At 37.0% G+C, this 25,566-nt stretch overlaps 1 protein-coding gene across 1 annotated transcript; it reads left to right on the forward strand.

The window, feature by feature from the left end:
* Positions 1-952: 952 nt before the first annotated feature.
* ppil2 (peptidylprolyl isomerase (cyclophilin)-like 2) lies at positions 953-24,776 on the forward strand. Its single transcript, XM_072387346.1, has 20 exons — positions 953-1,077; positions 1,261-1,310; positions 2,843-2,888; positions 3,018-3,080; positions 3,398-3,449; positions 3,951-4,002; positions 4,401-4,492; positions 4,848-4,937; positions 5,036-5,111; positions 5,255-5,415; positions 7,533-7,608; positions 9,395-9,501; positions 12,148-12,237; positions 14,524-14,557; positions 17,648-17,765; positions 18,342-18,398; positions 20,252-20,324; positions 20,907-20,969; positions 22,176-22,312; positions 24,269-24,776. The coding sequence occupies exons 1-20, from the start codon at positions 1,046-1,048 to the stop codon at positions 24,369-24,371; spliced, it is 1,572 nt and encodes a 523-aa protein (XP_072243447.1). The 5' UTR covers positions 953-1,045; the 3' UTR covers positions 24,372-24,776.
* Positions 24,777-25,566: the final 790 nt, after the last annotated feature.

The raw sequence follows: 25,566 nt of genomic DNA on the forward strand, positions 1-25,566 counted from the left end.
GTGCGGAAGAAGTATTAAAAAACTTGGCTGAAAGTAATAATGCCAGCCTATGGAAAATACTCATTTACAGATAAATAAAAACTACTCGAGTAGATAGATGGATGGAGTTGATAACAACAGACAGCACAATCACAAAGCAACAATAAATAAATTATTCTGCCACAAGAGGACAGTAAAACAAATATAAGTAGCCAAACAGTAACAAAACAGTTACTTAAAAGTATCCAAAATAAAAATCATTATCAATGCTTGAAAATATTCTTGGCATTTGGATTTCGTGTTGATTATACTCAATGTTTCTGGAATAATGTTACTTGGGCATTACTACGATTGCATCATTTTTATAGCAGCAGAAGCTGAAATTTAGCTGCTTTGTGTCTTGTTGGTGCTTTGATTTACAACAACGCACCATGTTATCTACGATAACTGCATACTTTTAGCATTACTATGCTGTGAAATTATCTCTGAAAGTTGTATAAATTTAAGAAGTCTAAATATATCTCCAACCCATAAAGGGATGCATGGTACAGTTTATTAAAGAAAGATATGTATATAACTTTGATTGGGGATACATGATTTTCTTTTGTCAAAAAGAACATTAAATTTGCTATATAGTTACAAGTAAGAAAAACTGTTACAGTAATGAAGTGGAGTAAAAGAACAAAATTTAGATAACTGGAGTATACTCAAAGAACAAGTGCTTATAGTTTTTATAGTTTTTGATCAAATCTACCGAGAGACAGAAAACTGTTTGGTACCTCGTTTTTTCTGCAGCATTAACTGCTTTGCAAATATATTTATGCGCTAAACTTAATGTAACCGACATTTCACTCTTTCACACTGTCCATCGCAAAACAAATACATGTAGATATAGTTGTTATCTTCCGATGGGTGGCAGCAGAGAGTCAAATTTACAAGTACGAAGCCTACAAATAAGAACATAAACAGGACGTCAGGTATAGCTAATAGGTTCAGTGTTTTCCTGTTACCTTTGGTATTGTTTTATCTTTCATTTAACCTTTCAGACCCTGGCAAAAAAATCAAAATGGGGAAGCGACAGCACCAAAAAGACAAAATGTAAGTATGAACCTTATCGGTGTCTTTGAAACGTGAACTTGTTGCTTGGTTAGCCTGCGTTAGCTCCGAACAAGCTAGCTACCAAGCTAACCTAAATTATCTAGTTGCTGGTGTTTCTTTAAAGGAAGTTTTTTCATCATCGTTTTTCTCCTTTTCAAACTGTGCTTTATGTCCTCTTTGCAGGTACATCACGTCTTCAGAATACACGAACTTTTACGGAGGGAAGCGGGCAGGTGAGTTCACAGTGGAACTCTTATCAGGTTAAATTGATGTCGCTTGTTAGTTAGGCACACATGGCTGAAATGTTATTTTTATTATTTTACTGTGATGTTTATCTTTGTGATGCGGGCTTTGCATCTGCCTTTCGTGGTAAAGAAGGAGCTGAGCCAGAAGGCGAAGCTCTCAATTTACCGGTCAATCTACGTTCCTACCCTCGCCTTTAGTCACGAGCTGTGGGTAGTGACCGAAAGAACGAGATCGCGAATACAAGCGGCCGAAATGGGCTTCCTCCGGAGGGTGTCTGGGCTCTCCCTTAGAGATGGGGTGGCTCGGGCGTCTGTTTTGGTTGTCTCCTGGATGCCTCCCTGGTGAGGTGTACCGGGCTCGTCCCACTGGGAGGAGACCCCGGGGAACACTCAGGACACGTTGGAGAGACTATGTCTCTCGGCTGACCTGATCACAAAGACGCCTCGGGGTAGATGATGGATGAATGAGTGGGTTTATCTTCGTGTGAATTTTACTCGGTTTTTGCGTAAATTATTTCAGCTACAATCTTGGCTTTGGTTTTTTTTTTTATTATTTTGTCTGACATGAGCTACATAACAAGTGCAGATTTGAAATCAGTACTTGCAGAGACAGTCACATAATACCATGGTCCATCCACACATTAACTGGACAACTGTTTCCTCACATTGCCGACAGCACATAGATGTGTTACTAAAAAGTACGATTATTTTTACTGAGAGCTAATCGGTTTACAGTCTTTCAGGCATTTCTATGCACCCCTGAGTAAAGACTTCAGGAAAAAATTGCGCAGAGGGTTTAAAAGCTGCACTTTGCATCGATTACAAGATCAAATATTTTTTAAATGTTTGCCAGAATACAGCTGTGAAGGTGACTCAGGCAAATCAGTTAAGATCACTGAATGTGGTTATATATTTTGCAGAAACATTAGCAGATGTATTCATATATGACTATATGTGACATAGGCTACATGTTTATTTTCATGCTTGGGAGGGAAATTAAAGCTTATCACGTGTCACTGAAGAGGCTAGTGGAGACCCATTCTAATCGCATGTGTAGACTTAAAGCTTTTCACTTGTAATTGTGTCTCCCGAGAGATGCGTGTTAATACCTGGTTTAAATGGCGCCCTAATTCAGATAATTGGACCAAGCGCACTGGAGAATAATTTTACACTCTTCATGTTGCACTCAGCTTCATGTTCTGAGTGTAACAGGGAAAAACTGTTTTACTATACATAAGCCTGTCCATCAGTATCAACAAAACAGGGTTAGCGCAGTATGACGGTTTCACAGTATGATAACTGCCTCAGTAAATATCACTGTCAGTTTATGCTGCTATTATTATCTTTTATGGGTCATTACCCATGGGGGGGGGCTTAGTTGAACAAATGCATCATTATATGAAAAAGGCTTTTAATGGAAGTTTATTGTAGGTAAGCAAAATGTACATTATATGATATTTGTCAACTTTCCAACATAACAAAATGTTTGATGTTTTTAAGTTTTAAATTCTACTTTCCAGAAATCCCTCGATCAAACTTCAGGCGACTTCCGTTTGACCACTGCAGGTACAAGAGACTTGTTCGCCATTGCTGGCAGAGGCACATTAGATCTGCAGTAGTGTTGTTGAGTAATGAGTTTAGTTATTTTGTTTAGTTTTTGTCTCATTTTGACTTGTTTTCTCTGATTCATTTCAGCTTGTCCCTTCAGCCATTTGAATATCCTGTCTGTACTGAGGAGGGAGTCATATTTGACCTGCTGTGAGTAAATAGGAAAAATACATTTGAAGATTGGTGTGATTACACGTGTCCTGTTGACTGTCAGGTGTCATTAAATGTTCAGAACATAGAAGAAACCCAAATGTGCTCATTTAGTTTATCACAAAGACACCGTCAAGCGCATTCCTCTTCATTTTATGTTACAATCACACTATTGTGTTCACACTTAACAACACTGTGTTGCAGGAAATTTGGTCATCATTCTTCAAAAACTTATCATATCTCGTGTATTTTGGATTTTTTTTTGCATCTTCTGGTTTGTCCTAAATGGGTCCTCTCCTTTCTACGTTCTGCATTAGGAGCATTGTTCCATGGATTAAGAAGTTTGGAACTAACCCGGCCACTGGAGAAGTAAGAAAACACTCAATAAATTTCTTCCACGGGTCCATTCTATAGTGAAAAACCTAAAATATGCATGTCTGCTACAGTAACAGTGACACAGGATTTGATGCGGATTAAACACTTTTCATAGCAGATGTTAATGTGTGTATGTTTCTTTTCTTTTCTTTCTTTTTTTTTTTTTTTTTTTTTACTAATATAGCTATTTTAGGAGTTCTGTGAAGTTTGTGCGTCCTCCAATATTGAGATTTACCCCCTCCCCCCTTGTATAGATGCTCAGTTGCATTAGTTAATTATCATTAGAGTATATCTGTGTAATAAGTAAGGATTGTTCTCTTTATTATTTGTCATTATGAATAAGTGAAGCGTTTTCCTCCTACCTCAGTGTCAGTAACAACCCAATGTATCGTCACGTTCTGTTGGTAGTAGTCATCAAAGAGCTTGATGTAAAACGTGATGTGTGAAGGATTCAGTAAACATGTTTGGAAATGTGTTTTTTAATCTTTCTCACAGAAAATGGAAGCAAAGTCCCTCATTAAACTCAACATGGCCAAGAACAACGATGGTAAATATGTTTATATTTTAATATGTCTAAATTAAATCAGACATAGAAACATGGCGTTCGAAGAAGAAAAAAACTGAAGCTGTTATTTGGATGAAATTGATTTACCAGATCTGAAACTCGGCTAATGGTTAGGAGAGAAAAATAAACACTTCTCTGACCAAGCTGCTGGATTTGAGAATTTGAAAAAGAACAAATCTGATATTCAGTAGTAGAAGCTGTTTTTCTGGAGTGGATAACAACAAAGTAAAGTAAGTGGTGATAAAGACGTAGAAGGGCACAGAGATGTACTCTGTAGATACTCCTTGACTTCTACTGCAGATGAATTTTCATGCAGCGGTACCAGATGGAAAGCAACTCTTCAACTCAGCCTGAAGCTTATTATTTTCTTTTTTTCCCAGGAAAGTATCACTGCCCTGTTCTGTACAACGTCTTCACTAACAATTCTCACATTGTTGCCAACAAGGTCACCGGAAATGTGTTTTCTTATGAGGTTGGTGAACTCACTCTCTTGTTGAACTGATCTTCATACAATTACTATTGTAACTCTTGATTGAAGTTTAAACCACTTGTATACAAACGCATACAGAAGTCCTCTTAATGTTGATGTCAGTGTGAAACAAGGCACCACACTGTGTTCGGGACACACAAAATGCTGCTTTCATCACATAGTTCAATTTTAACAAAAGGAATTCTACTTTCCAGGTATCCTTCCTGTTATAATTGTGTTGCTTTTCCACTAAAGTTAAAATAAATGAGAAACTACGAAAAATTAAGTTGATGTTACTTCCAGTTTAGTTATCAATAGAGATTTTAGTTTTGCTTTTTGTATTTTTGTTCTCTCACAGGCTGTCGAGCAACTAAATATCAAGACCAAAAGTTTTAAAGATCTACTGACCGATGAACCCTTTACCAGAAAGGACATTATAACTCTTCAGGTGAGTAGTTGCTATGTATTATAGTGGTCCTGCAGTTTGTAAGCAGGGAAAAGAGACCTCTAATCTCATGATATTTGTTTTGTTTTTTGGCTTCAAAGGACCCCACACACCTGGATAAGTTCAATGTGTCCAACTTCTTCCATGTCATGAACAACCTGAAAGTATTGGATCCAGGTGAGTTATCTGTCAATTAGATTAGAAAAAAAGACTTATTGCTGGTAACATCTTATGAATCAAGATGAAGTGCTCCAGAAGTATCAAAGCATTGGTTTACGTGACACCTTTTCAACCCTCTTGCTCTCCCTGGTACTTTGTAGATGAGGAAAAGGCCAAGCAGGATCCAGCATATCACCTGAAGAGCACCAACCTGGAGACCAGGGAGACCTTAGCTGAGCTTTACAAGGACTACAAGGGGGATCAGCTCCTGGCTTCCACCATGAAGGAACCAGAGGCCAAGAAGACAGACAAATTAAATGCTGTAAGCATTAAACACGTGTAAAACTAATCCTATATGATTACTGAAGAGTTTGCAATGTTGGTTGGGAGCAGTTTTTTTTTTTTTTTTAAAAACAACACACAGAAATGCTAATCTTGCTGTTGATGTTATTCCTTTAGAACAGTGGGAGGCTGATGATTCAGATCCCCGGATGGTCTCAGATAGGAGCTGTTAATCACACCATGTGGTGTTCAGCCTTTTTAACTGTTGACTCAGAACGTATTTATGGGAAGTTTTAGCGTTGAGACTGTTTTTAATTTCATGATGAGCTAAAATACAGTGCGGTTATGGATGTTTCTGTTGAGGAGAGCTGGTTAAGAATTGTAATGTTTGCTTCGTACACAAGAGGGAGACAAACATTTAACAATGCATTGATGGCAGATTGGGCAACAAAACAAACGCCTACATTCAGGAACAGAAAAAAGAATATTCACAGTAATTTGAGGATGTGAACAAACATTTTTCTTTATTCTACTTGTTTATCAATTTTTTTTTTCAAGCAAGACTCGGACAGGAAGACCATGTCAAGGTATTACCCTGAGTCAGTGTGTGAGAACATTTTATTTAATTCGTATACTCTTCATTCTTTCTATAACCTTACTACACACATGCTCTCAGGCGTCATAAGCCAGATTCATCTGGAGAGGGAACGAACACGATGATGAGTAACTGATGTGTGCCGTTATCTTTATACCTTTCCTGTATCTATGAATGGGCGGGGAGTTTAGGTTTAAATCAGCTCGAACAACATCTGCACCTTATTTCAGTTCATCTCTCGTTTGATGCTATGCTGTGGTTTTTTTTGTAGTTTTTTTTAATGTCAGAGCTTTTTCTTGGGTGTTCTCTGTATGGAGTTCCTAGTCAAAGTGGGAAATCTTCTGAGAAAACAGTGAATATAGGTTAGACAGAGCAAACAAGGTGAAGTCTGAGCCGTCACAAGAACTGGAGCAGAAGAATTCCAACCCATGGCTGTAGGTTAGACCTTTAGCTTTGAGATCCATTCTCACTTCTCTGCTGTAATCTCCTGTGAGTCATTTTCTTGATTTAAACGGTTCATCCAGTCCTAAAGCATAATTTATTCAACAAATGTAACTTAAATCATAGTAGAATACAACATAAAGAACCATCAATGCTTCCTACTTATGAGATGAAAGAAATGCCTCCAAGCTTAGGAGAAGATTCTATTTTTAATCATGCATTAACCACAGCGTCTGTATTAAACTAGTTTGTACTTGGTAAGCAAGAAGACCAGACTAGCTGGGTCAGAAAAGAGGTGTGTTGGAGTGAAGAGGGCTGTTCTCAGCTAGTGATCAAACTTGAAACATTTTTGATGAGGCGTCTGCCTTTTTAATCTGATGTATTTAGCTGATCTTTATCTTAGCTGGAATATTTTACATCAGCAATAAACTTGTAGGACATGAATGAAATGAGTAAGGCCTGCAAGCAGTGATTGACATTAAAAGTTACTGATTTGCTAGATCAGCTTTATTGGACGTTTAAGCTGTATTAATAGACACTAACAGTTTACTGATTTTACAAAACTATTCAAAATACAGAAGCACCTACGCTCACTTGAGTCTAGTTTAGCGAATACATGCTGGAGTGATTTAAACCACAAGTCACGTTATCTGGTTGTTAGCCCAGTTTGTAGAAGCTCAATTTAGAATGGTTTTTGATAGGACTAACATGTTTATATTCATTTAACGAATATGGTTTTATTTTTGCTTTTTTTCTAGTGTCATGTCAACATTCCTAATGGGACTCTTCAGGCTTTTGACTAGTAATCTGCTAAGTAGTCTAAATAATAGAACACAAAAGGTTACTGACAGAAAATTTGGATTTAAATGTCATTCTTGTCTCCAGAGTTTGATGGCATTGATTGTTTGTATCCCTGATCAGTTGTTCTGAGTCGTACTGACACTTGAGTTTTTGTTTTTTTCCCTTCTTTTCTGTGCTTTTATTTTTTAGAACATAAACGAGAAAACTTACCATTTTAACAGATTGAGCAACATCATCGAAGAAAATATTAAGAGCAGAAGTATAGTTTTAAAAAGTGAGGTTCACAACATGACTTTTTCTGTTTTTTTTCTCCATGCCAGGCGCATTACTCCACCGGCAGAGTTTCTGCCTCTTTCACATCCACAGCCATGACTCCTGCAACAACACATGAAGCAGGCAAGTGAACATCACACACCAAAAACCGCCATGTAATGTACATTTTAAACAGCCTGAACTGCAGAGGCATATAGGGCTTTTAAACGCTCAGTGATGTCACCAGCGGCAATATCAAACTAAAACTCGAGATCGGAAATGTCAGTAAGATAGTTTTTCAAAGAAAAATGTTTGCCAAATTTGCCAGCCATGATCTTAATATTGTCATCTTTATACAGTGTTTTAACGGGAATGAGTGCATCCCTGTGCTATATGACTCAAACAATGTAAAAATTGTATAATTTCCTGATAATTTCATTGCTTTTAATTTCCGAGGGAAGTGATGTATTTTCTCCTTGATTATGCCTTTCGTAGCTGGCAGTCAAGTTAGACAATCTATCTTTAAAGATTCTGGATGAAGGAATACGACAGATAAGTGGGAACAGAAGCTGTAATCAGGACGAGCCTATCAAAGCAAGCCATAGTACCATTAATCAATTTAAATCAAAGTTTCAGTGACAGCTTAGACAGTGTGAAACACACAGCAGTCTCCATTAATGTAAGGAAAATCTTGCTCTGTCTACTGCAGGATTAAGCTTCTCATGGGCATGAAAAGAGGGTGATTGAATAAGACCAAAGTAAATTTGTGTGGCTCGGACAGGAACCTTCATGGTTGGTGTGAATCTTACCAGGGCTAGATTGAACGCGTTGTCCTGACAGTGAAGCATTGGGGTGGAAGTGTGGTGATATGGGGCTGCATCAAGTCAAGTTTATGTGTATAGCACATGTCATGTACAAAACAATTAAAAGTGCTTCACATAAAATAAAAGCATTGCAGCAGGGAATGGAAGAAGCATTAAAAATACATTAAAGAATATAAAGAGAAAGAAGTAAAATAATTCAAATTAAATCAAAATGATTAAAAACAAGCAACAGTCTAGATAAATTAAAAGAGGCAGTGCAGATTTCATGCATAGACATAAGAGAAAAGAAATGTTTTTAACCTGGAATTAAAAATGTCTATATTTGGTGACAGTTTAATCTCCACTAGCAGTTTGTTCCACTTGTTTGCAGCAAAACAGCTAAATGCTACTTCTCCATGTTTAGTCTGGACTCTGGATTGGACCAGCTGACCTGAGTCCTTGGATTAGTGCAAGAGAGTGTTATAGACTTTAAATGATACAAAGCACAGTGAATATCTGTGGATAACTTGATAACAATCCAAAGCATACAGCCAAAATTTCACAGGAGCTTCTAAAGAAGAAATGGTACAATCTACCTACAAGTATGTCACTTAATTTCTTCTAATAAGACACTCTTGGGGTCTTACAGAAAGCACTGCAGGCACGGCCCCTGCAGCAAATGGCAACTGATGACATTACTCAAGAACTCACTTTAGGAGGAATGCAACTACTTAAATGCGATCCAGTTTTGAATAATCGAACATTTGAGTTAAAGTCATGTGAAAAAGAAACTATACCTTGTTTAAATTCTCAGGTTTTATGTATCAGACAGAATAATCTCAGTGTCATTTGTTACTGAACAAAAATTAAGATTTTGTGTGTGGGGAAAACGAAGTACAATAAATAAATAATGACATGGTGTAAAATGCCATGTCTGTTTTTTATCTGAGGTTTTTATTTACCTAAGATTAAGACCTGGTAAGGGTCAGATGATACGTATAGTTTTTATTACATTCTGACGTGTCAGATGGGGTGTTTTCTGAATATATGTTTTATTGGTATTAACGCACGTTTGTTGTATAATGCATGTGTATTTAGCTAATATATACTGTATTTTTTTGTAACAGACGCCATTGCAGATGACACCGTGCGTTACCAGTATGTGAAGAAAAAAGGTTATGTCCGTCTTCACACAAACAAGGGAGACCTGAATCTAGAGTTGCACTGTGATAAGGTAAGATCAGACACATTCACACATACAACAAGCATGAAAGCAACACTGACTGATAGCACAGCTGCAGGTTGTAGTATGTGATGAAAATGCTTTGAGGGTTTTTCCGAATGTCCACAAATTTAGGAAAACTGACTGATCATTTGTCAGGTCTTTGTTTTTCAGTACAAGGCAGACATTTTTGGCAGAATGTTGAAAAAGCGGTGGTTATGTACTACTTTACTTTACTACTATAGATGCAAAGTAAGATGTCAAGTTTTCCAAATGCAGCCTTAACGCTGAGGCTCTGATTAAGACTTTGCTGATTTAATTCTGGAGGAAAAGGCTCTCAGATGTGTAGTTTTTACAGTGTATGTCTCATCTGGAACACTTGCACAATCTGTCCCCTATTTCTTTTTTTGTCCAATTTTACATTTTGGCAAAAATATGTTCCTTGTGTGCCACCTTGTTAATGTTGAAGGTGGGGCCCCTCAAAGCCACCCTGAACTCCCCTCTGTCATGGTAACCAAGTTTGCTCTGTTTTCATTGGCCTCTGAGCTGTCGACTCGGAATAATCAAGGGAAAGTTTTACCAGTTAGACAACCTGTGTGCCCTACATTCTCATCCACCTCACCTTCCTCCTGGGTGGTTTTCACCCAAGATTGCAGCTCTATTCGTAGCCTGCTGTTTATAAATTAATGAGCGCTGCTTCACTGTCACATACAGTCAGAGTCATACAGAACCAAGCCCACCATTGTGTAAACTGTCTGTTGCTTATCATGCTGTGGATTTTTCCACTTCCCCTCTGTTTTCCTTACTTATTAGACTTAGCCACATGTTATATCAACCAATATAATTGCCTTTAATAGCCTTATATTCAATGGAGCATTTGATACTGATTTCATCTGATTATGATGAAATGGTATTTTCTTTCAGGTTTAGAGTCATTTCTAACAAATTCAAGTAACAATAAAACTATAACATACATTCAGATAATAAAAAATATTTTTTTGTCATGATTTTAAAGTTTTCATCTTCTCCAGATGCTGCAGTGTTATATTTGAGTGGAAAATAACAGGAAGTAAACGTTTGAAGAGTGAAATGAATGAATATGCTCCATGAAGCTCCTGAAACGCACACAAATCTGGAAGGACGGCGTAACATCTGTATATTCAAAATCAAAATTTAGTTTATTCTAAATTAATAAAGTGAAGTTAATTATTTTTATGCCCACCATTATCGCACGTTTTTGGCAGATTGTCTTTGAAGGGGAGAGCTTGTAAACGTATGTGAACTGCTACGTTTGCTGTCATTTTTTTTCTGTGTCAGCAAACATTATTTCCATGCTGACGTCGCTGCTTCCTCACAATTTTAAGTATGAAGGCAAGTCACTGGAAAGCAGCAACTGCAAGACACGGAGGAGATTAGTTTATAGAACTGTGACGTCAAACTTGTTGGTTAGAAATCGGAGGAAACTTGTGTATTTTTATTTTTCATGCATTTCACAAATTGATGTTCTAGTAGTCTGCTGTTTGACAGAAAGTTATTTGATGTTCTTCTACATTCTGGAGGTGAATTAATTTTTTACACCAAAATACTTTGGCATTCTGGGATTTACACGAAACGAGTGTTGAACTCCTGCAGTGAAACTATAACGAAGGGGAAAATAAAACCAGTAGAGCTTAGAAAACCCTGTCACACTGCAAAAAGCCACTGCATAAAAATAGGTTTTACTAAAGCATATGGTGATTCTTGGAAACCATCTTCCACTGTTGCCAAGGGCAAAGCGAGTGTGTTTCTCATATAAACGCACTGATACTCAAACACACACAGGAGAAGTGTTCCTTCAGGCTGTCGGTATTAATAACAGTAGACACAACCTACGTCATAGTCAAAGCCACGCCTTGTGCTCGGAGAACAAATGCTGCCTTATTTCAGAGTGCCACTTAGTTTGAACTAGCTGCTGTATGTAGATGTTTTGTAATAGTAACAAAATGTTAGTGTTGATAACTTTCTGCAAGTCAGACATCTAAACAGAGCTTTGCACATAGCTTTGTAACTATGGTGATATACTGTATAAGTGAGGCTGCCTAAGCCAACAGATGGCCTCTACTTCATCCTTGACTTATGTTTATAGCAAATGTTTTTTTTTGTTTGTTTTCTTTTATTCTAGCAGGTCAGAGTTGAAAATGTGTGACTCTTCCTCAATGATGGTATAAGATTTAAAGCACACACCATTTCATGTAAGATAGAAAAAACCTCCTGTTAGTTTTAAGGTTTTACATATCAGGACATAATAAAAGAAAATTAAAGAGTCACCTTATAGTTGGGTACAGACAGATATTATTACTCGGTTTACTCAGTTTGAAGCTTCTGCAAACGAAAACTTTGAGAAGGGTCGTAAACACTGTGTAAGCATTCACATTCATATTAGTTTCCCATGTTTCTCACCAATTTTTTGCGTCACTACTGATTACAGTTATTATAAGATTATGTGGAATCTGATTTTCTTTTTTTCTTTTTTTTTTTGCAGTGGAGAACTTATTTTGTATTTCAGATTTGGAACAGTGGTTGATAGATGACTGTGCTGATAGTGGAGAGTTGTTAGATTAACTATTGGTTGATTATGGGTGTTTTCTTCTTATGATCTCTGTATATTCTTTTCTCTAGGTTCCTAAAGCTGGAGAGAATTTCATCCGTCTGTGTAAAAAAGGCTTCTATGACGGGACAATTTTCCACAGGTCCATCCGAAATTTCATGGTAAGGAATAAGATGGGCTAAGAAAGAAAACAATTTCACTCAACTCGTCAGGGTTTTGGGATACCTTTGTAATTTATTTTTGTCCACTGGACGATACGGACTCTGCAAAGGAATTTGACCTCTGCATTCAAACTATCTGTTAGACATGGACACACAAAGCAAATGAGAAGTCGGTGTGTGTTCACAATTTTAGGAGCAGATGGAGGGGTTTTGTGCTTTGCTCACAGGAACTTCAGCAATCTATAACGATGAATCAAGGCAGCACTGATCATTACTGCCTCACCCACAGTTTTTCCTTCCAGTCAGGGAAAACCTTTTGCTACCAAACCCCTATCTGGCCTCTAGGTAACTGCTGCTTTTATCTATACTTTCACTGATGTTCACAATCATGAACACAAAAAATTAAAAACCCCAGCTGTGCAGCTTGAAAGAACAGGGGTTAAGAGTTGAGACATAACTGAACTTTGGACAGATTGTATTCGTTTAAATTAAAGAGCAGATTTACAGTACATAAAAGCAGATTATTCACAGCATAAGTGATTGTTTCCAAGTTCTTTGCTAAAAAAGATTTGTGGCTTAGAAGCTTTATTACTGGAAATGATCCTGGGTATTATTTTTCTGAAGTCTGTATCCACCTGCTCTATTTCTGGGTTAGGGTTAACCCATTTTGACTTTATGCACTGTTGTAAATGAGTACAGTTTGTATTGTGAAATCAGGATAAAGTAGATTTATTTTCCACCTCCAACTGATTATATTTAACTGAAAATTGAAATGAGGGACCAACCACACTGTCATTCAATACCTTGTCTTTTGATTAAATAGTAAGGTATTTTAGTGATGTTGATTAGTAAACACAGCTTTTTGTTTCAATTCATTCTGTAACTGACGCTTTTCAACTGACACTGAGAATTTGAGATGAAAGGTCTCTGATCAGCCGCTTGTCTGTGTGTTTCAGAGCCGCGGCTCACATATTTAAAGTAGCTCTAAAGTGGACATCTGGTCTCAAGAGGACCCTTACCTTTTTCTTTCTGTGCTGTGGTTTAATTCACAGCGGCAAGCTGTAAATTGTTTATCCGTAATTACTGTGCCACTTACGCCTTCAGCTTATCCTGCACATCCCACAAGAGGAGACAGGTTGCATCTGAGAGAGCAATTTCACAGCAACAAATACTTTAGGGGCATTGTGGTTGTAGACAGTGAAACATGTTTCTGTCTTCTTACACAGCAGGTCATCAGGACTTACTGATGTTACTCTAAGGAATTTCACAGTTTTAGTTTGAAATTTGAGAGGCCCCCTTCCCAGCTTCCTGGTAATATTTTAGGCTCAGAGACACAAATGTGATACAGCTGTTTTAGTCATTGGACTGTCAGTGAACCTGGGACCTGTTGACACTGTATAGCGTCCTCTTTACAGTTTACAAGAATCTGCCATTTTTGTTCAGACAACGTACAGATATCCGAGAAATGGCAGTGACTTGAAAAACTACAAATTATTTAGTTTTTAACCTAAAATTTATTAAACTAAACTATAGTGACTTTAAGGCTCAGTTTACAAATATGCTGTATTATTTGTGCTTCGAGGAGATTAGTTAAAGGTTAGTACAAACTATACCAATGCTGTTCTAGCACAATATCTTGTTTCCATCTAGCATCATCTATCTGCTCCACTGTAGAACAGTTTATGTGGCAGCTCAAACAAGCTAAAAGCAAACAATACAACGCCTACTGAAAGCCCACGTCTTCCGTTTGTAAAAAGTCATTTTCCAGCCACAAAACAACAAACAAACTTGCAGAGGCCCTCTTATCAAAACTGTACTCCACAGCAGCACTGGTGCTCACCCCCCCTGGCTCTTTAAATAAGAGGTCCAAAGAAATGCACAGAACTGTAGAAGCACTTACTGGAAGGTTAAGCAAGTTGAAGGATCAACAGTGGCTAGTATACTGAAAAGCTTTGACTCAGTCGATAGAATTATGAATCATTGATATTTACAATTTGTCAGAGTGGTGTAAAGCTTTGTGTGATACAGGCTAAAATGTAAGGTAATCACTTTAGTTCAATGTTAAACAAAGACACAGCATATTAGCAACCAGTTAAAAACGGATGCTGTTGATGTCTTAAAACGTTTCTCAATTTATTAGTGCGTTGACATTTTGATCAACTTCAATCAAGATTAATTTTGGAGGTCATCATACCATTACCCACAAGCTGAACATTTCCTTGAAAAGAAATGGCTACAACTCAGCTATGATCACAGAGAAACTAACAGAGTGCTTTTTGTTTCCAGATTCAAGGGGGGGATCCCACTGGCACTGGTACAGGTAAATAAGCACTTCTCTTAACACCTCCCTTTTGAATTATGAATAGTTTCTATTTGGAAGCTTCACACAAGCACTGCTTGCAATTTAAGATGCAAGTCAGGAGTGTTACTAAATATATTCTGAGAGGGCACATGGGAGTAAATGCACAAAAGAAGACCGATGATGTGACTAGAAGAGGACTGAGTGTAAGCCACAGAATGAGGGTGGGGTGAACAACCAGTCATCCAATATATGGTATAATTTTCCAGTTTTTGAAAACCAGCTCAAAAGCAAACTCAGTATAATTGACTGCTAGACCACATACAGTTAATTTCCTGCCTTCGTGTCGTCTGCTACTGGGAGTGTTTGCCGTACAAAGTGAGCTTTGTTTCTCCAGGCATCTGAACACTGTGCAAAAATGCATCTACCGTGACAGATTTATGAAGGTGCAGAATTTCTGGCCTGTGGGCAAAATTCTCCCATCTCATCACCTGGATTGAACAATATGGGCACACAACTCAATAACAGACTTTTAACCAGCAGCAGGACTTCTTTGTTCAGCCTAACAGTCCCACAGCATGCAGAATTATGTGTGCTGTCTTGCAGTTTGTATAGCCTTTTTAAGAATGTAGCTAGCTTATCATTTTTCATATCATTTTTGAAATTTGTGAAGATAAACTCAGGCCAAAAAAATGTCATTTGATTTATGTTATTCTTTTCTTAAAGAACTCATTTGTCTTGCAGTTAGTAATAAACCCTGCAAAAATCAAGCATGTATTATGGGAGGATTTAATGTAATTTCTGCTCTTGTGAAGAGATAGTGATGCCATTGTTTATGCTGCCCACTATAGATATTTCTAGGGAAACAAAAACTCTTATGACCACCATGTCCAAATACTCAGCACTGTTTATGAATGTTGGTTGGTATTTCAAAGAGTTCTCAAACACTGTCTGCAGGTATTGGTTTGCAAGAAAAGTTCCCACTGTTCACAGTCAAACAGTGTGTGTGTGGTCTGGGATGGTAAACTGTCTGCACTGTAGTCCCCTACAGACTCTCAGAATACGCTACAGTAAGGTTAAAGAGATTTTTAAAGTGGTGTAACGAGAAGGGATTGGAATTGATGAGATTTTAATGATATAGTGCCACTATCAATGCTGCTTATGGATCCTCTTCTTTATCACCTTTTATGAATTTTCTGCAGGGAATTGAGTACACTGCACAGGTTTTCAGCTCCAAAACAATCGACTACTGTTTGAAAACCCAAACAGAATGAATTTAGGATTTATTGTCTTTATCAACCCTATACAGATAAAGTGAGTAACATACTTACCTCAATGAAATAGAATATCAATGAGCATTTTTTACTTTTCAGAGATCTTTCTTGTCCCCCATCTCAGAAAACTGAACTATATTAGACTATGTAAGCAACCAAATAGAAATGAGGGTTTTCTGCAGTTTAGAAGTTTTAGGTACAAGCCTTTCACAACTAGTTTTGTGATAGCACGGTAACACTTGTTCAAGTTTTCCTCACTCATCACTCTTCCTGCCTGTGCACCAAGTGTGAAGGGGTTTTAGTTGACCTGTCAGATGCTTGAAAGAACTGGTTCTCGTGGTGCCGCAGTGAGCTCACTCTGTCAGCAAAGCAGAACAATGACTTCCATTGCCAGCGGCATTTACAGATATAACTTTTAATGTCAAGAAAATCCATCAGAAAATCTGCACACATTTTAAGTGAACCCCTCTTTTATTGTCTGCACATAAATTGGACAGGGATGCAGTCAGTAAACTGCTTATTTTAAAGTCCGCTCTTTCCCAAGACTCAGAGTACTGTCATTCATTTAAAAGCCTCCAGGAGCAGATGCTTTGGAGAAAGACTAGATTCAAACATTGAATTGTTAATGAAACCTTTGACGTATCGTCTAAATTTAGAACAAGAGGCACATGCGCACATATTGCAAAATGCCAAAATAATGTTTATAATATCGAGGTCCCACAGCGCTCTCAGTTAGTAGAGTCAGTTTTCATACTTGTTAAAAAAAATAAGGGGACATTTTCTTAATCAGAGAATGCTGTTTAATGGATTTGTTTACGCTTTGAAGAGGTACTTTTTTGTTGCTTCCATCTCCCTTCTTCATTTATGACCAGTCATGCTGAGGTAAAATGCCAGCATGTTGATAAATTATGTAAAAATGTCACCTGGTAAACTTGATAGCTACACAACAACATACACACACACACACCGATGCATGTTTTATTTTTTTTTATATTCACATGCATCCTCATGCACATATTCCAGCTGGCAGGTCAGTGCAACACACTTCAGGGTAACAAGTCCTTTCCCCAGTTGGGAGCCAATAAACTCCTGCAGTGTGTATTCCTGTATACTCCTCATGATGATTCTTAATAATGAAGTCAGTATGGATAATGATTCACAGCTGAAGGCTCTCAACAAGGCACTGTGTTCAAGGACAAACGCCTTTCCTGCTTCCATTGAAAATACAGTACTTTTTCTCTCTGAATGTACAGTAATTAACATGCAAAGTACTGACAGAGATACTACTTTTCTTTCACTATTTTTATTTTATTTTTTATCATATATTCTATAAAAAATCAAAGAAGATGAAAATATCATACTTAAAACTGAACTTCTGGCCTGTAGTGGTTACACAACTTTTCTTTTTGTTAAATTTAATTTGCATTTAGTCCTTCGAACAACATAAATGTGTTCTTCAGATCACAGTGTTGGTCATCTCAGGTTAGCTCATGTAACAATATCAAGATCTACATTATACAGTTAAAACTTGAAGGTAGTTACACAATATTGTTGAAGAAACACCAGTAGCCCTAAAGACTACTTAAAGAAATGACAGAAAGCTTGTGTAAGAGGGTTCAGGCTGTGTTGAAGAATAAAGGTGCTCAGACCAAACATTGACTCTCAAGCTTGTTCGAATTTTACAAACTGTGTTTGCCATATATATTATATTTCAGTGTATGTTTGGACACATTCCAATAACCTGCTGCGCATATTTTCTGTTCTCCCAGTAATATCTAAAGTGCCCTCCTGTTTCTTCCCCTGTCTTTCCCTCCTCACCTACTTCTGACATTCCCAGGAGGAGAATCCTTCTGGGGAAAACCTTTCAAGGATGAATTTCGACCCAACCTATCTCATACCGGACGGGGAGTTCTCAGCATGGCTAACTCTGGTCCAAACACCAACAAGTCTCAGTTGTAAGAAATGTTTTTCAAAGCACTTGGTTTACTATTTTTTTTTTTAAGATATATTTGGATATCTCCGGGTGAATAAAACAAGTATAATGTTTTGCAAAAATTAAAAATACTAACTAGAAATGGTCTTTTTTCTTCCACTAAATTTGAACTTGAAAGAAAAGTATAAACTCAATGAGGGATATATTTTCAATAATTTACTCACATCATGAAATGGGAACTGATTTCTTTTCTCTTAATTAGTCCTTTAACACATTATTTCTACCACCTTTGAATGATTAATGCAGATATAGAGTAAATTACATTACATAATAGATGTATGTCTAAGAGGAGCATGAATGGTGTTCACATTAAAATAGAAAAAAAATCCTGACATCTGTTCGTAACCGTGTTGGAATACATTATAGACACTTAGTTGATCATAGATGATGTAAATGTTAGAAGACCATAAGCACAACTCTTAAATAATCTTAAACTCATTTTTCCTGAATCGGTACATTAAGTAAAACTTGTACCAGCTAAGCTAATTGTTTCAATCATTTTTAAACTAATTTGATGGTCTTTCTGTCTTTCTCTCAGCTTCATCACATTTCGCTCGTGCACTTACCTGGACAGGAAGCACACCGTATTTGGAAGGTAAACTTTGTTTTGATTTAAGTTTTAAAATACTCAATTGTATGTGCATTCAATATAGACTGGCTCCACCAGTCTGACATTGGCCCAAAAGCAGTGAAAAATTTAGTAGCTGCTGGATCTACATAGCTGTATTTTCTGAAAATTCAGAAGTCCTACAAAGATTTGCTTTGTGATGAAGTGAAACAAAGTGTTAAAATAATAAAGATTACTTCTCATTTCTTTATCTTTCTTTTGGTACTTGACCCATTTCCGGTTGTGTTCGGCTGCTCCTGGCTCAAGCTAACTTTCAATCAATCTGTATTCAACTTATGTTTAGCATCATATGTAACAAAGCTATGTTTACCTGGATAACCTCACACAGTTTGCATAATATGATTAGCTCAGTTTTTAGCTTAAACATGGTATCAAACATTTCAGCACATTAGCCCTTTTCATATATGGGTTCTGCCTTTTTGGCACATAAATGACAACCTTGTTAATCCATCTCTGTTCCTAGTAATTCACACATACCAAACACAGGAAGCCCAGCACTGCATCAGTGTCTCTTCACAATTAGTAAGACAGCATTGCCGAATCAGCTGAGGAAAGTCATCGCTACAACATAAGCTAGATCAACATTATTAACAATTCAAGCTTTTTACTCAAAAAAAGGTTACCAGTTTTGCATCAGATTTCAGCCTTTTCCTTTCAAAGAAAACATTTCCAATGAAGAAAACCAACACCAATATTGGCTCCTCCTTTAGCTCTTTTTCTGTCATTTTGAATCTTTGCTGCTGGGTGGTTTCTGTATGAAAGGGAGTGGTGGTGGTAAAGGTAATATTTGCTTACCAGGAGCTTTTGCCATTCTTGTATTGTGCTTTTCAACCACTTCTCCTTGTCTCTACATTTTTTTTTTTTTTAGCTGGTAGTTTGTTTGCTACTTCTAGTGCTGCCTACTGCTTCCTCTGGGAGATAGAAGACATTGTATTGACTCCCATCCTGTTTAATGGTGCAAAGTAATGTTATAGGAAAGTGTGGTCCACCTGTTGAGTATCTCAGTTATATATCTCAGCTGAATAGTTTATTAGTTTAGGTATAGATTATAGGTATTAGATTTTATTATTATGTTGATATCGATGGTTGAAACTTTGATGTTTGTTTGAAGCTTGTCATCTATCAGCCTTTGAGCTTGTTTAGCTTTGCAGACACAGATTTACCGCTTTGGTACACTGTCTGCTCTCATCACATAATGCCTACAGATTCATCTGCTATCAGTTAACAAGCTATACTTGTTCAGCTTAAAACAGCAGACAGATGCAGACTGTAATTGTAAAATTGTGCCATGATAGAATAAGATATGCATCAGATATGGCCTCAAGATGAACTTCCTGGATTGTATTTAATCTTCTTACCTATAAAAAGCTCACAAACAATGCAGGTGGCTCTTTGATACGACACCTCTTTGAGTATGAGCAGGTTGTACATTTAAATTCCCCCACTTTCCACCTATGGAAGATCAGCCTCAGAGTCAACTCAAGTTCAGGTCTGTAACTCAAGATTGACAACCTCAGAGGGATTTGAGCTCCACTTCATCCTGCCAGCCAAAATCACCCTGCAGCACCCTTGTCATGATTAAACACATCAGTGCCGTGCTGAATGGTAGAAATGCATGCACTGGCAATGAAGTTGTTCAACAGTCTAAATCTCTAAGGGTTTCATGATAAATTTGGTTGTGACAGATATGCTGCCTTTGTTTATCTTCCAAAGTGAAGATCAAAGTGAACAGGCACGTTTTGGAGAAGCCCAGGTCTTTGAGATGTATAGAAGTTATTATTAATCACAATAACTAATAGATATTTATTTTTCTTTTGAAGGGTCGTCGGTGGATTTGAAGCACTCACAGCCATGGAGAATGTGGAGAGTGATACCAAAACAGACAAACCAAAGGTGGGGAGAAGTGATGTTTATGTGTTAGATGGTCTTGTATGAAGAAAAATCCATCTACAGGCTTGACACGTGTCAGATCGTTTCATTTTACAGTATTGAGCTGAGACTGACCTACCCATAGAATACAAAGTTTAGTCGTAGTAGCAAGTCATTGTAAAGGCAGCTGAGAAGAAGAGTCAGTCATGGTGCTGTGACAGTGGTTTGAACATCACATGGATCATGTAAAGGTATGAGGTAAAGATGTAAAATGAAGCAGGAGCCATCAGGGGATAGGTTGGAAATGTCAGTGTGGACATTAGGTTTTTGCAAAACATAACTTGTCATTGTTATACTAAAATAAAGTATGCTGTTAAAACATAACAAATGCATTCACAACAGTTTTAAAAGTTTATACTGAAGCTAAGATGTGATTTTTTTTTTTTTTTTATTTTTAAATTTCCGCAGTTTTAGAAAATATGCTTTCCGCGTGTGAAGAGAAACTTTGTCGATCATTTTAAGTTAATTTTTAAGTTGTAGAACTTAATATTTTAGATACTCATTTACAAATAATTGAACTGTGACTTTATTTTTGTTTTCTTTCAGTCAGAGATCAAGATAATTAGTGCAACTGTGTTTGTGGACCCGTACGAAGAGGCTGATGCTCAGGTTTGAATTCCTAAGAATTTCTTCTAACTATGCATATTTTTCTCCACACCCAGAATATATCAGGATACCACTAAGAGCCGAATCTTTTCACTCTTGAAACACAAAGAACTGGTTTAAGAATGGGCTAAAACTCTGTTACAAAGGAGTATCCTTTTGCTCTTGGCTACGCGTTATAGTTCCATTCTCAACATTGTGACAGGTGCATACTTAATGCTTACATCCAAAGACGAGCCACATCAGATGGTGATAATCAGGCAAGCAAATGCAAACTCATCATTAACTTTTTTTTTTCTATGAGATCCAAAAGGAAAACCCAAACGGTTCAAATTTCCATAAGAAATCTTCACAAGCAGTCTGATACAGCATGAATAGGAGTTAAATATTAATATATAAATATTTCATTACTCCTATTTAAGGATCTTTCAATCATGCAGTCATTGTTTCATGCTACGGCACGGTTAAATGCAAAGTTAGTATGTGAGTGAGAGCAGCTATATTGATATATCCTTACACTTGACTGTTTTTTACAAAAAATGCAAAATGATAGAACTTTGTGGAGCACCTTCGGCCCATTTGACTTTAGCTGAGCAGACACTTCAGTTCCCCAGCTTGAGTTATGTCAGACTAATTTTGCCCTCCTAAAACAGTGTCTAATCCTTCAAAAAGTATTTTATTTTATAATAAAGGGCAGTTGTTGCTTTGACAATAGAGTTGTCGTCACCCAGTTTGAAGATAAGATGTTTGATTCCTACTCAACATCTTGGAAATGTCAGTTAGTCAAGATACTGATCTCCACATCACACCTCATACAGTACGGTGTGAATTTCACAATGAGATTACAAATGAGATCACCCAAGGCTCCATCCTGCCAAGCTTCAACTTACCCATTTCTCCCCACAACATTTAAGATCAAATCAATCAGTGTTGTTTACTGGAAGCTGTGAGATGGGTTTAGGTGTGGTGACAGCCGTGGTGGCTTCGATCCACTTACTGGTTCCTCAATAAGTATCATAAAGTGTAATCTTGGTTAATCTGGTTAAACAAAGCAGTAAAACAAATCATCTGGTGTGTCAAGTTAGCTGTATTAAGCTTAAGCTATTAAGAACAACGAATATCACGCAGCCTTCCACGAGTGCGACATCTGATATCATGTAACAGACAGTTCAATCCACTGATCAAGTATTAACGTTTGTTTGTAACACTTAGGTTGCAGCAGAGCGAGAAAAAGAGCTGCAGAAGCAGGAGGAGGAGAAGCAGCAGGCCAGCAATGCTCTGAAAAAAGCCAAGGAGGCACCCAAGACCTTCAAAGAAGGAGTGGGGAAATACATCAATCCTACCACAATGTAAGGAGACACACACGTACACACATGGTGTTAACTGCATCCCCCTTCTCAATCTAATGTAGAGATGACATCCATGGGCAGGGAAGCATGAAGCTGCACAAACATGAATTTAACCCTTTAATACCCTGCTCATTTTTACCATGCAGTGAAAATTTTAACCATTTATTATTGTCACAAGGCAGTGAAAAAAGGTTAATAAATCTAGCTGCCATTGTTTGTTTTTGTCTCATTGAAGACATTTAAGGTCAAAGAATGTATCTTCAGCTTTGTTGGCAAACTTTGGTTATTTTTTTTTTCAGAATCTGATGCATTGTGGAACAGAAATGGAACAGAAAAGCAATAACCGGATGATAAAACATGATTTTATAGCAACACACACTGGTAAAGCCATAATGTGCAAAACATCCTATTGTGAAGAGAAATACCAGTTACCCTTATGCTTTATCATCCATAATTATTTTAATTAGTTTAGTTATCATCTGACATTTCATTTTAGTTTGACTTCTTGTAGACGTAATATTTAGAACAGCTTGTACTTTGAAACACACACAGAAAAAAGATGTAGCATCTTTTCACACATGTCACCCTGCTGGATCTGTGGGGGTGCTGAAAATAAAGTGATTATCCACAATTTAGGTGTCTGAGGATTGCGACTTTTTTTCCTCCGAATCCATCACATTGAGTTAGCTTTTTCTTTAAAGAGCATGTCGACTGTGATGCTTCCAGATAACATTACGTTCATTTTTAAAGACATATTTTTTTTTTAGGTTTACGTTTCCTGAAACTAAACTCTTTCATGTCTTTGTGTTCCTAACAACCCCTAATAGAAAACGGTCTGCAGCACATTAATATTTTAGTCCTGTTTATATCACCTTTCTTGTATTTGTGGTTTTTTGTGGCACTCCTGTATATAAATAATTAAGGACTAGCTCTAACAAGTCATAACCTTGCTTTTAATCCTAAATTAAGTATCTGGCTCGTCTGCTTCTCAATGCTTCTCTTATGCCTCTTCATGTCATCTCTAACTGTGACCTATGTGAGGTTTGTTGTTGTCCATTTACCATAAAATGAGGCCTAACTCTATCAAAACTGAAGAAAATAGACCAGAAGCTGCGTTTTCTGTAGGTTAAAAGGATATGGACAATGTGTGGAAAAATACTGAATTACTTCACTCTTTTTTTTTTTTTTTTTTTTTTTTTTTAGTTTTATCCACTCCTTTCTAAATATTTTAAGCTCAGACAAAGTGGGGCATCTCCTCAGCAATCATTAAAGTTACTGAGAAAAGCTCATCAAATAATTTTAAAAATACATGTTGGAACATTAGAATTTAAGCATTTGTGAACTACCACAAAGAGTCTGTTTCACAAAGAAAAGAAGTGGAAAAAATGTGGTACTCTATGTAAAAAATAAATAAATAAATACAATTTACTAAAATTAGAGTTATAAGAGAGATTTTAGGTAAAATGTGGATAAACAGTCTCATCTTAACCGTATCTAGTATACCTTTATGATTTACTTGCCAGAATATTTACCGCCAGAAATATTATTTTATCTGCTATAAAATTGTATAATGCATTTTTGCATGACTGACTTTTATTATTTTATTAATTATGTCCGTTTGTAAGTGTCTGAACTTTCCAAAAAGTGACTGAATGACCTTCCATAGTCTGTTAATAACTTAATAGAACTTCAGTTGATATTCTTCACATCTTAAAAACAACCAACAGATACAATGTAGAAAACGTATGACGTGTATAACGTGTGGAAATGAGTCATTTTTAATTGAAGTATTGGCTTTTAGGTTTGGTGTGGTGGCTGATGAAGTTTATTTCAGCTGATGTACATGAAAAACACATTTCAGTTTTTTCATGAGCCCAAACCAAGCTACAGCATGTGTTAATATTGGACACAATGCAGGCACTTGTGTGTTTTGTCATCCTGTCTCTTCTCTTTCAGAAAACGGTCGGCCACAGACAGTGAAAGCGGGCCATCCACCAGTGGAGCAGAAGCCAAGAAGGCCAAAGGCAAGACCAGCTTCGGAGACTTCAGCTCCTGGTAGCACAGAACCATTCAGCATTTGTATTTTAGCTAGTTAGTTAGGCTGAGTGCAAGTAAAATCCTCTCCATGCATATGTTTTTGTAATATACACTATCTCTCAGTTTTGTTGGCATCTTTTGAAACTATTCATTAAATCTACTTTGTTTTCATAAATATTGTTATGTCTTTTTTTAAATATTCCTTCAAGGGATCTGTAAGAATGCTGTTTTTTGTGACGATATGAGACAAGTGTGGAGCAAAATTTTGTTTCGTAGGATTAGGTGTTTATTTCCCTTAAATGCATACATGAGACCTGCAGCTTGTGTCTTGGGTGACAGTGACGCACAACGCTAGCTTATTTTTTTGTAGCATTGGTTTGAGTAGCAGTTCAAGCAGCCTTTACTGAAATAAATTCATTTTCCTTTTGATTGTTCCCATCTTTTAATTGTGGCTTTTTTTCTCTCAGCTTTTTGTCTGTCTGAAAATGGGCTAGTTTTATTTTTTTTTAAAAATAAATAAATAAAAAAAAAGGGACCCAAATGAACATGAACCCTCTGTATTTCCAGCCCCTGAGCAATCAGCAGTCAACACAAGTGTTCACGCTCTTTTATATCTCTCCTCCCCTAAATTACAACCATCGGCTGTCTGTCTGCTCTCATTTCATAGAGCAAGACTCCATTTTACATGCAGCAACCATTTCACTGAAATTGGTTTTGAAAATTGTAGAGGTCTCTTGTTATTTTTTGAGACAAGGAAATTAATCACTCATCCTGGAAAACATTAAAAGTAAAATACATGGAGCAAATATGAGTCACAAGCACAGGCATTTAAAGCCTCCATAGTACTACCAGTCAAATCCCTTCTTTTACAACAGTATGTGTGTCAAGTATTTGATCAGTCTGGAGTAAAGTAATCCACGCCATGTAGAAAAAAATGCCCCTCAATTGGTTCACACACACTGGCTTGAGTCTGGATGATCCACCAAAACCAAGACAAATCAGACAAATATTCCTGTTTTAGAGTTGTGAAATTGTGAAAAAGTACACAGATTCCAGGTGAGTGAAGAGAGAGTTATTTATCTGGCTCATTTCAGATGGATATACCTGGATTAAGGGGTGTGAATATTTTGTAACAATTTCTTCACAGTTTGTGCTGTTGGTATTCTAACCAAGTATCCTGAAACAAGAAAATCTACTTGATGGTGTAATAGACGTGA

The sequence above is a fragment of the Leuresthes tenuis genome, unplaced genomic scaffold (assembly GCF_036924035.1).
Source record: "Leuresthes tenuis unplaced genomic scaffold, fLeuTen1.0.hap1 SCAF_6, whole genome shotgun sequence".
In the NCBI taxonomy this organism is placed as follows: domain Eukaryota; kingdom Metazoa; phylum Chordata; class Actinopteri; order Atheriniformes; family Atherinopsidae; genus Leuresthes; species Leuresthes tenuis.